This window comes from Cotesia glomerata, linkage group LG8 (genome assembly GCF_020080835.1).
Source record: "Cotesia glomerata isolate CgM1 linkage group LG8, MPM_Cglom_v2.3, whole genome shotgun sequence".
Lineage (NCBI taxonomy): Eukaryota > Metazoa > Arthropoda > Insecta > Hymenoptera > Braconidae > Cotesia > Cotesia glomerata.
This window is the reverse complement of record NC_058165.1, coordinates 996,490-1,010,341: the sequence shown is the minus strand read 5'-3', so window position 1 is coordinate 1,010,341 and position 13,852 is coordinate 996,490. Positions and strand designations below refer to the sequence as shown.

General features: G+C 27.6%; 2 protein-coding genes across 4 annotated transcripts in view; one reads left to right on the top strand and one right to left on the bottom strand.

Moving 5' to 3' along the window:
• Positions 1–13,852, top strand: part of LOC123270441 (teneurin-m) — a 223,831-nt gene that overhangs the window by 69,980 nt on the left and 139,999 nt on the right. The gene's annotated exons all lie outside the window — the stretch shown is intronic.
• Positions 4,319–10,523, bottom strand: LOC123270468 (sialin-like). The gene is made up of 7 exons (XM_044736540.1): positions 10,016–10,523; positions 6,705–7,020; positions 6,033–6,618; positions 5,431–5,563; positions 5,109–5,350; positions 4,878–5,042; positions 4,319–4,706 (listed from the first exon to the last, which is right to left on the bottom strand). The coding sequence occupies exons 1-7, from the start codon at positions 10,017–10,019 to the stop codon at positions 4,686–4,688; spliced, it is 1,467 nt and encodes a 488-aa protein (XP_044592475.1). The 5' UTR covers positions 10,020–10,523; the 3' UTR covers positions 4,319–4,685.

The following is a 13,852-nucleotide window of genomic DNA, read 5'->3' as shown; positions in this document are numbered from 1 at the left end:
TCCTAGCCACATGCCACTATTTGGTAGCATGTATACTTAACCGCTATTCTATGTTCTATTCAAAATTTAGTGCATTGTAGATCCGCTCGATTACATTGTTCGAATTATATACCTCTTCTGATGATATCTAACCGTGTATCTTGACCTACGATCATCTAATTCAATTTTCGAATTACATTTTTCATTTAATTATTTATAATTCATTTTAAAAAGTAATTTTTGCTAAAATTAATATTTGAAGAATTTTGGATATTTTTGTAGTGACTATACAATAATTTTTCATTTTTTTTATTGACCATATCGGCAACTAAATAAATAAATTATGAAATATTAAATTATATAAATGGAAGTTAAATGATCTGAAAAATAAAAAATATTTAGTTTGTTTGATTAAGGTACTTGAGGGTAATAAGGCCCAAGTGACAGTAATTATATTTATAATAACCGCTTTTGCTAAAGGCTACTCTAGTAGAAGTGTCTTGGATAGAAATGTCTTGACGTTTATAGAGTCCCGATAGGACGTTCCCTGTCTTGTAGATTTAATCATCCTAAATATGCTAAAGTACCGCTGAACAATTAATAAAAAAGGATTTGAGTAAATGGTAAGCATTTTTTATGATTTAAAATGATCCTTTTAATATTTATAGAAGATTTAGATAGAAGGATTTAGTGCGGAGTAAAAAACTGATTTAGTAAAAAAATTTTTAGTCATTTATTTGGGAGAAAAAAATATTTTTTACCCATCAATATTATTTGTTACAATTTAATAAATTATTTTTTTCTTTTAAATAAATTATATTAATATAAAAGAAGCTTTGTTATATAGAAATAACGAATTTTTGATATTATGAGTAAAATATTGATTCTATAGAAAATTTTTTTAAACAAAAGTTTAAAATTTAATTTTATAAAAAAAATGTCGCTTATGTTAGTTCCTTAGGATCGATTTCATCATAATTTTAAAAGTAACATTTATAATTATCAAAAAAAAATTTTAACTTTTTATTATGAATTTTTATTTTGGGATTTGAAAATTGTGGTTTTTTTTTAAAAATCATAAGGAACATTTTTTATAAAATTAAATATTATTTTTGTTTAAAAATTTTTATAAGACCAAGATTTTCGCCGTAATATTAAAAATTTGTACCAAATTTTAAAATTTCTGCACTGATAGAAGGATTTAGTACGGAGTAATAAACTAATTTAGTAAAAAAATTTTTAGTCATTTATTTGGGAGAAAAAAATATTTTTTACCCATCAATATTATTTGTTACAGTTTAATAAATTATTTTTTTATTCTAAATAAATTATATCAATATAAACAAAGCCTTATTATATCAAAATAAATATTTGTTTCCACCAAATAATATTTAGTAGTAGTTACTAAATATTTGTTTGGTAAGTATTGTCGGTAGATGGCAATGCTTTAATTCCAATGTCATACATAACCTATTAACTGACTGAAATTATTTTATTGAGCTCGAATTTGGGAGATTTATCTTCCCTTTGAAAAGACACATCCTCCCAAATGGCTTATATGTAATTTCTCAGTGGAGTTTAGTTTAAATTAGTTCAATTAGTCTATTATTGATATGTTAAAAAGTTGTTTAATTTAAAATTTTATAAATGTCTGAAATAAAAAATAATTATTTAATGAGATTATTTTCTTTATAATACCTTATATTTTAACTTAAAATTATTTATTTTAATTATTTTGATTTATTTTTAGTAACAAAAGTTAGGTTATACGGTAAAATTAGTTAAAAAATTAATTTGTTTAATAGCAATAAATCATTTGTTAATACTAAATATTTATTTGGTGGCAATGGGCTTTAATAAATTATTTAGTAACTATTACTAAATATTTGGTAATTAAAGGTTTTTTACTAAATCATTTAGTAACTATTACTAAATCTTATTAAATAAAACTAAATCCTTCTATCAGTGCAGTATATGGTAAAAATCACCATTACTTCATTATATTTAGCTAATGTATTGAAATAAAGGTTATTGATACATTCCGATAATTAAATACAATATTTTAACTCTATCGAATCGAAATTCGGAATATAGGCCAGTGACGGCTAGCCGTCACTGGTATCCCCGTTAATAATTGGTAAGTGTCGTTATATCGAGGGCTGCGGTGAGCCGTCAGCTGGCGCCATGGTCGGGAAATTCGCGCACTCAAAGTTATTGCTTTCTGAGTGAGTACAGCTCTGTACTAATACCTCCTTCTACTGTTCCCAGTCTAGCTCTGGGTATATATAAACGTTATATTAGTAAACTTCCTCCGGCGGATAGCTAACTTGCAAATGCAAACTTCACACATATACTCCAATTATTCTCAAACAATAAAACTTTTAATTTATTTCATTATACCAATTTCACAGCTTATTCACGCTCGATTGCTCCATCAGTAAATTTAAAAAAATAAAAAGTAAAAATTCAAAATAATTACATAATTACACATTAATTTAAATTTTAGTTATAATTAAGTCACGGTCCAAGTGTTGTGATTGCATTCTTAATTAAAACTCTTACTATGTTTTAAAATGATGGAGGAGAAACGCGAGTAAATGTTTTAATAATAATAAAAAAAAAAAAAAAAAATCAACCGCGAGATTGTGTATAAGTAAATTAGAGTTTAAGCTCATCAGTATGCAAAAACTTTGTTATTTGTTCGAGATTGTTGAATTATGCATAAGCAATATGTTGACAGTGGTATTAGTAGTTGTAATAATTATTTCAGCTTCCTGGAATGTCAACACTCCCTTTTCAAATTTTCTCTCCGGGCAACTTTACCCCTCTACTCTTCTTTTGCACTTAAAATCCGGGTCACTGTAATTAAAATTAACCATCGAAAATTTCTTAAGGAGATCCAAGTACCCTAGTGTAAAGAATGTCTATAGAAAAATAATACGAAGAAATACTTTTGCTATCTTAGATTAATTTTTAAATTAATTAATAACATTTGTTGAGGTAGTTTCCGATAAATTTACTCATTAAATAATTATTAACATTTAATTGACTAATAAAACAATATAGCACTCTGAATTACCGGTATACACTTGACAACACAAAAAGAGTGTCCCTAACCTTAAAATTTATTTATGTTTACGGTCTAACTAAAATGACTAAGATGTTCTAGCATTTAAAAAACGTTGGTTACTTATGCGTATGGGTAACTACGCAAGCGGTGTTGCCAAGTCAAATACAAGACTTTAAACAACGCAAGTTCCCAGTGATTTTTCATAAAAATTATAAAATATCTCCGCAATACCTTCGGAAAGCTACTTTTTTAATTGTTTTAATCTTTAGCTTATTATTTTTTCAATCAAATTCAATGAAAATAAAATTTTTTTAAAATCGTTAATTGCATTTAATTTTTAACCAAATACCCGGCTATTGGCATCTCTATTCATGTAAAAATTACAATTTTAAAACCTAATTATTTGATTGTATCCCGGACTACTGTTTTTAAATTTTTTTATTAATTATTAGGCTACGTAGATTGAATTTAGAAATTTTCAGGAAATTTTAAGAATTTAACTACTTCGCGTGGATCTCCTTAAATACTAAGACTTTAAAATTCTAACTATGAGAGCCGTAGCCACCTAGTGGAATTTTTTCAAACTAACTTTTTGACCCATTTTATTTTTAATTATTAAGGAGATCCAAGTACCTTTCTAGTGTAAAGAATGTCTATAGAAAAATAATACGAAGAAATACTTTTGTTATCTTAAAATTAATTTTTAAAGTAATTAATAACATTTATTGAGGAAATTGTTCGATAAATTTACTCATTAAATAATTATTAACATTTAATTGACTAATAAAACAATATAGCACTCTGAATTACCGGTATACACTTGACAACACAAAAAGAGTGTCCCTAACTTTAAAATTTATTTATGTTTACTGTCTAACCAAATTTACTAAGATGTTCTAGCATTTAAAAAACCTCGGTTACTTATGCGCATGGGTAACTAAGCAAGCGGTGTTGCCAATTCAAATACAAGACTTTAAACAACGCAAGTTCCCAGTGATTTTTCATAAAAAATATAAAATATCTCCGTAATACCTTCGGAAAGCTACTTTTTTAATTGTTTAAATCTTTAGCTTATAATTTTTTCAATCAAATTCGATGAAAATAAAATTTTTTTAAAATCGTTAATTACATTCAATTCTTAACCAAATACCCGTCTATTGGCATCTCTATTCATGTAAAAATTACAATTTTAAAACCTAATTATTTGATTGTATCCCGGAATACTGTTTTTAATTTTTTTATTAATTATTTACGTAGATTAAATTTACAAATTTTCAAGTTTTAAAAATTTGACCGCGTGGATCTCCTTAATTAGCCGAATACTAAACCAAATTGAAAGCTGTCAATTGTTTATGTGTTCACAGGGTTTATTTTTTTCCGTAAAATAAATAAAAAAGAAAAGCAATAAATGGAGTAGAGAGCTTATTGAGCTCTTTCAAATTCCGCTGAATCAGCGGCCGTTGGCAAATATATATAAAAGGGAGCTAAAGTTTTGTTTCAAACCACAGATCGTTATTGCGGCGATAAATCCTGGGATTTAATAAGAGAACAGTTTTACTGGGTGACGCCTGGCGCTGGTGCTACTGCCAGTGGTCAAGTGCAAAAACCATTTTTAAAACCGTCCAAAGTAACTCCTTTAAATCTTCACCACATTTACCTAAAAAATTCAACTGGTTATTGGATTTTGTCGATAAAATATCAATAGTCTTCCAGAAAATTGCGACTGAATTGTAAAAAATTTAATAAAAATAAAACAAAAAAATCGAACACAATTTACAAGAACACATAAAATAACAATCCACTACTACTAAATCATTTTAGAAGTAACCTCTTCTTCATCACTGCTGTGCTTTTTTCTATTTTCTGACGGCTGACTCGCAGGATAGTTCCAGCTTTGAATCTTAGCGGATCCGAAGGTCACAAAAACAACAAACGCCAGCAATTGTGCGACGACGTTGATCCAAAAGATGTACCTCCATCTTTGAAATGTGTGCTGCAACAGAAAATCAGCTTCAATTCTGCTCAAAAGATTCTTAAGTAAATTGTAAAGTAAACTCACTCCGCCTTCAGTCAAAGCTCCAACCAAAGCTGGCAAAACAAACGCAGAAATAGTCCCCGGAGTATTGGTGATTCCCATCAGAATTCCGGCGTAGTTCGGAGCCAGGTCGTTCTGATTCGTAAGATGTCCTACGAAAATCGCTCCGCTGATCACAATACTGATAATTAGCAGAGCCGTTGACGTCGTCCGGTCACACCCGATGTAGGCAATGATGATCAGCATTATACTGGGTGGAATGCAGCCTGGAATCATCAATTTACTGAATTCTAAAAATCAGATTCTACTGATCTGTCATCAATAATCATTTATTAGGAGACATTACTTATCCCAACGGCGATCTTCCGGCCAGTTGTTTGTGACCAGTAACCACTCTGGCGCCCAATGTCCAGGATTTTGCCCAATAAAGGGTTTACTACTGCATTTATTAGGTACGGCGAGCAGCTTAGCATTGCATTCTGCAAAGAAATTAGAGTGTAACAGGTAATCAGGACAATTAATTAGTACGGCTGATCAGAACAACTAATCAGGATAATAATCCTGATTAATAAATCAGGACAATTAATTAGTACGGCTGATCAGGACAACTAATCAGGATGATTAATCAGGACAACTAATCAGTACGGCTGATCAGGACAACTAATGAGGACAATTAATCAGTAAGGCTGATCAGGACAACTAATCAGGATTATTAATGACAACTAATCAGGGCAATTACTCTCTAAAACACAGTGGTTTGATTGTCACTTCTAAAAAGTGAATATTCACTAATTCAAGTAAATTTTCACTAATTCATATTTAGAGAGTAATAAGTACGGCTGATTAGGACAACTAATCAGGACAATTGATCAGTACGGCTGATCAGGACAACTAATCAGGGTTATTAATCAGTACAATTAATCAGGACAACTGATCAGAAAAACTTACCTTCTTAATATCAAACCTGAGCATCTTATTCATATAAAGCGGCAGTTGTGTCAACAGGAAGTACCAACAGAAGTTCCCCAAGCAGTTTGTCACCACTAGAGCCCAGAAGGGCTTAGAGGAGAAGATTTCCTTCCAAGGAACTGCAATCTTCTCTTTTCTGGTGTGTCTATGCCCGTAAGAATTGACAATCAGTTGTCTTTCTTCCTCGCTGATCAGCTTCTGGGTTTCTGGGTTATCCGCGAAGAACACGGCAAAGACTGCGCACCAGACTAGAGGCAGGATTCCGTGGATGTAGAAGACAGGTTTCCAGCCCATGTCATGCATAATCAGTCCGGCGGATAGGATTGAAATGACGGTGCCTAAAGAAGTTCCTGCGTTGATGATGGCTACCCAGGTGCTCTTCTCCTCGTAGACCATCCACTTGCCAACCAGAACGTTCACCACAGGAAGATTCGCTGCGCTCACCAATCCAGCCATGAATCGTAGTAGTAATAGCATTGAGATTGACCTGGCTGCTATTGGGACTATCAGAGTTAGGATTGAGTTTGATAAGACTGAGACTAGAAGGACCCACTTTGTGTTGAACCTGCAAATTGATGATGATGATGATGATGATGATAGTGGTGGTGATGATTGTGGTGGTGGTGGTGATGATGGTGGTTAAGTACCAACCTGTCGGCAAAGTATCCAGCTGGAAACATCCCAAGCATGTACCCTGCAAAGTACAGGCTGATTATCAGTCCTTGCTGCGTTGATGTCCATTCATACTGATCCTCGAAGTAGATTACTGTGCTTGGGTCTGGAGTTTGGATTGTGGAGTTAGGGGTGTCGTCGAAGCTACACTCGTAGTAAGTATCGTTTGATCCTTGAACTACTTTCCGTGGTTTAACCATCCCGATTATTGTTGTTGATATGTTTACTTTTAGTCCGTATATTATCATGTTCGCGATGCACAGCATTATTGCGAACATGAATCTTACGTAACCGGCTGGAAGTAATGGGTCAGTGGCGGACAAACAAATCAATCAAGATAATAAGTTTTGTTATTGTTGTTAGAGATTATATTATGGAAATATTTTTTTCGCTTTTTAATATGTTTTAAAGATAAAATTTTCTTTTATGTTATTATTTTCTTTTTTAAAATAGAAATTTTTATCGTGACAATTTTAAATGTATTTATTTTGTAATGTTTATTATATCCGATATAGTGAATATTACAAAGTTAATGTAGAAAAAATTACTATTTCAATTATTATTATTATTATTATTATTATTATTATTATTAATATTTGACGGTTTCAAAATTTATAAATAGTAATGATAATAATCATGAAAAATTTTTAATTTTTGACTTTTTCTTCATTTTTGTTATTATTGTTATAATTATGATTATTATTTGACAGTTTTAAAATTTTTTAAATAATAATAATAATAATAACAATAAATTTTTGATTTTTTATTTTTTTTTTATTTTTGTCATTATTATTATTATTATAATAATAATTCGTATTATTTGATGGTTTCAAAATTTTTAAATAATAATGATAATAATAATGAAAAATTTTTAATTTTTGACTATTTCTTTATTTTTGTCATTATTATTATTATTATTATTATTATTCTTATTATTATTATTCTTATTATTATTTGGAAGTTTCAAAATTTTTAAATAATAATAATAATGCTTATTATTATCATAAATTTTTTATTTTTAACTTTTTCTTCATTTTTGTCATTATTATAATTATTATTATTATCATTCTTTGGTTTAAAAATTTTTTAATAATAATAATAATAATAATAGCAATAACAAGAAATTTTTTATTTTTGACTTTTTCTTTATTTTTGTCATTATTATTATTATTATAATAATAATTCTTATTATTATTTGATGGTTTCAAAATTTTTAAATAATAACAATAATAATAAATTTTTGATTTTTGACTTTTTCTTTATTTTTGTCATCATTATTATTATTATTATAATTATTATTATTATTATTTGACGATTACAAAATTTATAAATAATAACAATAATAATAATAATTAAAGAGTTCTATATTTCAACGCAACTTCCCCGATCCAAATTGATATTAGACTAATTTAATTTTCATTAAATTTTTATTCATTAACATTATTAATGATAATAATAAATTTTTGATTTTTAACTTTTTCTTTATTTTTGTCATTATTATTAGTATAATAATAATAATTCTTATTATTATTTAATGGTTTCAAAATATTTAAATAATAACAATAATAATAATAATAAATGTTTTAATTTTTTACTTTTGCTTAACTTTTTTCATTATTATGATTATAATTATTATTATTTGACAGTTTCAAAATTTTTTAAATAATAATAATAATAATAAATTTTTGATTTTTGACTTTTTTAAAATTTTTATCATTATTATTATTATTATAATAATCATAATTATAATATTTATATTAAAATTTTAACTGTATATTTATTCCGTAATTTTCGCTACATTTATTCAATAATATTTACTATAATTTCATGGTAAACATTGCAAAGAAAAATTTACCTTGTAAATATACTAAAAATTAAATTCAAATTTCTCTTAAATTTACAATAAAATATTTTATCGACAGACTCGATAGAGTCTGGCGCCAAGTTCCGTTCTCAAGCCAGACTACCGAGTGTGTATATACCGTAAGCAGAACGGTTTTTTGAGGTTACAAATTTTTTGACAAATTTATTTTGATTTTTTTTTTATATGATATTTCATAATAGCAGTTCATGCTTTTTATTACGCGTATTACTTGATTATTATCAATTATCTTTAAAATTACTAAAAATAATCAGCACAAACTATAGCAACCCAGATTTTTAGATTTTAACTTTTTTCTTATATAAAAAGCGGACGGCCAGAGACTAAATAATATAAGGATGCATGCTAATCTTATATTAGATGGGAAACTACAGTGAAAAAAAGATATTTGACAGCTTGCAATTACACACGCCAGGCGGCGCAAGAATAACTTTTACATGAACTATACACTGATAGAAGGATTTATTTGTATTAAATAATATTTGTTAATAGTTAACAAATCATTTATTACAGACCATTTTTAGTATTAAACAAATATTTCTTAGTATTTAAAATGATTTGTTTATATATAATAAATCTGATTTTCATTTATTAAATATTAATAAATCTTTTAAATACTAACAAATATTTGTTAAGGACTAACAAATGGCTTCTAATAAATGATTTGTTAAATATTAAGAAATCTTTTTAACTATAAACAAATCCTTCTATCAGTGTAGCTTAAAGGGGATAGTTAGCCACCGGAAATGTATTAAATTAAAATTGTCAATTTTATTATAATTACAAAAATACTGAAATTCGAAGAAAAACAGTTTCACTGTAAAAAAATCGCGTCAAGTCCACGTTCATAAGACTATTAAGAAAAAAAAATTTTATTTCTTTACAAAAAGATATAAAATAAAAAATTAAAAAGTCCAAGTAACCGATATGATTGTATATGATTTTCGGAAATTAAAAAAAATTTTGTTGTAAATTTAAAAATTAAAAGAAACAATTTTGGAACGTACTTGGTGTGCGTCATTGTGTACTTCAATTTTTTTTTAAATTCCTAGTAGAAGTGAAAAAAGTGAAATTTTTCGTAACCACGCACACTAAATACGTTCCAAAATTATTTCTTTTAATTTTAAAATTTACAACAAAATTTTTTTTAATTTCCGAAAATCATATACAACCATATCGGTTACTTGGATTTTTTAATTTTTTATTTTATATCTTTTTGTAAAGAAATAAAATTTTTTTTTCTTAATAGTCTTATGAACGTGGACTTGACGTGATTTTTTTTACAGTGAAACTGTTTTTCTTCGGATTATATTTACTCGCAAATATAAACAATAAAAATTCCTACGTTATTCCTAGAATTTAACAAATATTTCCACAAAAAAAAAATTAATTAATTCCGTCTACTCACCCATGATTAATTATTCAGTCAATGAACCCCAGTATTTCTCTTAAACTCTCATATTTTATATTTTAAAATTCAAAAATCCAAAAATCTGCCACCCTCACTCTGCTAATTTCTCCCGAAATTTAAAAAATATTTAAGGAATGTAAACTGTTGGTCTCTCACAATGATTCTCTTAACCGGGATTCGGCTTCGGGACTGGGCATATCAACCGGCAGCGATTCGAACAAATGCCTCGAAGCGATAATGCACGTCGGTGTGTATATATATGTGTAAATAGCCGCAAACTAAACACTCACAAGTACTGTACGAAACTTTTGAGCCAACATAGTGTCATAAAAGCGCCCAAATAAAATTAAAAACCGGTTTTTCAGGTCTTCTATGCACCGGGTGATTAGACAAACTGAACTCAGAGCTTGAATTTAGTTTCTTATCACAAAAAATTCATTACTCGAGATAATATTCATCAAATATTTGTTATTTAGACAATGACGTAGATAATTATCGGGCCACACTATATATTTACTTAGTTAATTATTTTAATTTAAAGCTCAAGTTAATTAACTATTCTTAATATTTAATGAATTAAATATTTTTAAAGAAAATCAACAAGCTGTCAGAAGTTAACCACAAACTTGAGTAAATATAAATCTATTTGAATATCCAGAGCAAACAAATCAATTGAGATTGATAAACCGGATCAATGACCCAAACAGAGGTATACATTATTATTCATTTAAATAAATTTAATTAACAAACTTAAACTACAAGTTTATATAATTAAACACATAAATATTTATTTGTTTTGTTTTTTTTTACGAACGGAATAAAAAAACATAGTCGCGATATTTAAAACAACTACTAACAAACAGATGACGTCTTTTATTTTACAAACGGTTCATGCGCATAAATTATATAAGCTTAAAAGCTGGAGCGTCATGATCTTTTTTATAATTCATCATGACCTTCGGGATAGTACAATAAAAATAATAAATATATATTTATTTTGTAAACAATTTTCAAATGGATTTAAATAGTTTGAAAAGATATTTAATGCCTAAAAAATATTTATTCGAGGCTTCTGAATAAATACTAACGATGATAGATAGGGTGTCTCTTTTGCTTCTAGATTGTGGATTAATTTATTTGCGTATTTAAAATAAGCCGAGATTTTTTTATTTATAGAAAATTAATAGAATTAATGACTGAAAGGGATTGTTGTTATTTATTGAGAGTGGTCAGTCGACAGCAGACAATATTAAGCCGACGGTATAAAAAGTGTTTAGGGATAGAGATTCTTATATCAATGAGGGAAATTATATAGTAAGTTCCCCAGACTAAGAAGCCACATTTTTTTAAGAATAAATATTGATAACCTTCGAGGAATATCACTTTAAATAATAATAATTATAAAAATAACAAGTTTGTTATTTTAAGCTTTTATTTTGTTATTTAAAATTTTAAAAGCATTAAAAAATAATAATAACAAAAATAAAGAAAAAATCAAAAATTCATTATTATTTTTGTTATTATTATTATTACTGGCAATCTTGCAGTTACTACGTGACTGCCGCAGTTAATTATAAATTATTATAAATAAATAAAATTTTGCTTTATTAAATAATAAATTTTGTTAAATTGTACTGTACTTTCTTAAATATTGACATTTTTAAAGATATAAGCTCATCCTGATGTTTCACTCATCAAGAGCTTTCATTGAAGTACCCACATGCATTTTTCATATATTTTTCATATATACATATATATATCATATATTTTGAAAATATAAGCTCATTCCGATGTTACATTCATCAAGAGCTTTCATTTGGATACCCACATGCATTTTTTATATATTTTTCATATATACATATATATAATATATATAAATATATAAATATATCAAAAATTGATGTGGGTACTCAAATGAAAGGTCTCGATAAGTGTAACATCAGGATGAGCTTATATCTTTAAAAATATCAATAGTTGACAAGATAGCAATGCCATTTCTTAATAATTGACATTTTTGAAGATAGATAAGCTCATCCTGATGTTACACTCATCAAGAGCTTTCATTTGAGTACCCACTTGCATTTTTGATATATTTTTCATATATACATATATATAATATATAAAATATATGAAAAATTGATGTGGCTACTCAAATGAAAGGTCTTGATGAGTATAATATCGGGATGAGCTTATATCTTTAAAAATATCATAACTTGACAAGATAACAAGGTAACTTCTTAATTATTGACATTTTTTAATACATAAACTCATTTTGATATTACACTCATCAAGACTTTTCATTTAAGTACCCACTTGCATTTTTGATATATTTTTCATATATACATATATATATATATATATATATATATATATATATATATATATATATATATATATATATATATATATAATATATATAAATATATAAAATATATAAAAAATTGATGTGGGTACTCAAATGAAAGATCTCAATGAGTGTTACATCAATATGAGCTTATATCTTTAAAAATATCAATAGTTCACAAGATACAATGTCATTTCTTAATTATGTATCCTGGAGAAAAATTTTTTTTTATTTTTTTAATAATACAGATTTAATTTTATGTAATAAGATTACATAATTTCTAATTGATCTTATTTGTGGAATAAAAAAATTTTAATTTTTTCATTCGAGAAACTCCTGAAATAATAAATAATAAATTCAATCAGTTAAATAGAATTAAATAGAGCACTCTGATTAATTTAATACTCGTTTTTATTTAATGAGGTTAACAAAGATAATAATTTAGGCAATGCCAAAATGAAAGTAGATTCTAATAGAAGGAAGAGGAATAGATAAAGCGCAACAGCTATCCTTCCTGCGGTTAGAATATTGGAATGAAAGAGCTGGAGAGCTGGAGAGAGTATAGAGAGTAAAAAGAGAAGCCGAGTGACGAATAGGATGAATGGGGAACATTCAAAAAATGTAGGATCAAAATAAAAAAGTACGATATCCTCTCGATAGTTCTGGATCCACCGAACGTTGATGTATGAACCCCGCCTGAAGCTCCAATAAATTAAATCCTCTTTCCTTTTTCGGGGCAGGCGTTAATTCTGTTACCGTCCCGTTTCTGAAACTTTAATATATATTTTTTATCCTTTATCCTGAAACTGGGATGGAGGGAGAAAGAAGAAGGAAGAAGAAGGATCATTGGGTGAATTTGAATAGTTATTTTTATCATCGAGAGCCAATGAGCGATAAGGAGGGGGATGAAAGCCCGGGTGATGATTAATTGGTGATTGGCCCTGAGGTTTATCCACTAGCACAGCGTCTCGTGAGCCAGAAGAGCCTGGATAGACATACACCCGGTTAAGCTCGTGGATAACCAGTTAGGTTGAGCTCTACTCGATTCATACCTATCTTCTATCTTCTATCTTCTCTACAGATCCGACAAGACTAAAGCCGCATCAAAAGCCATCGATGTATAATTACATCCCAGTATATTCTATAGTATGTATCCTGGTTTTACTCGCTTGGAAGTAATACCTATTACTATTGTGTTATGCTCTATTTTCGAAGCTAAACAGTCGAATTATTATTACAATTTAATTATTATTATTATTTGTATTATTATAATAATAAGATAAATTTTGTACGTAATTTAGAAATGACCTAGTATCTTGAGAACTATTGACATTTTTAAAGATATAAGCTCATACTGATGTTACACTCATCGAGACCTTTCATTTGAGTACCCACATCAATTTTTCATATATTTTATATATTTACATATATTATATATATGTATATATGAAAAATATATCAAAAATACAAGTGGGTACTCAAATGAAAGA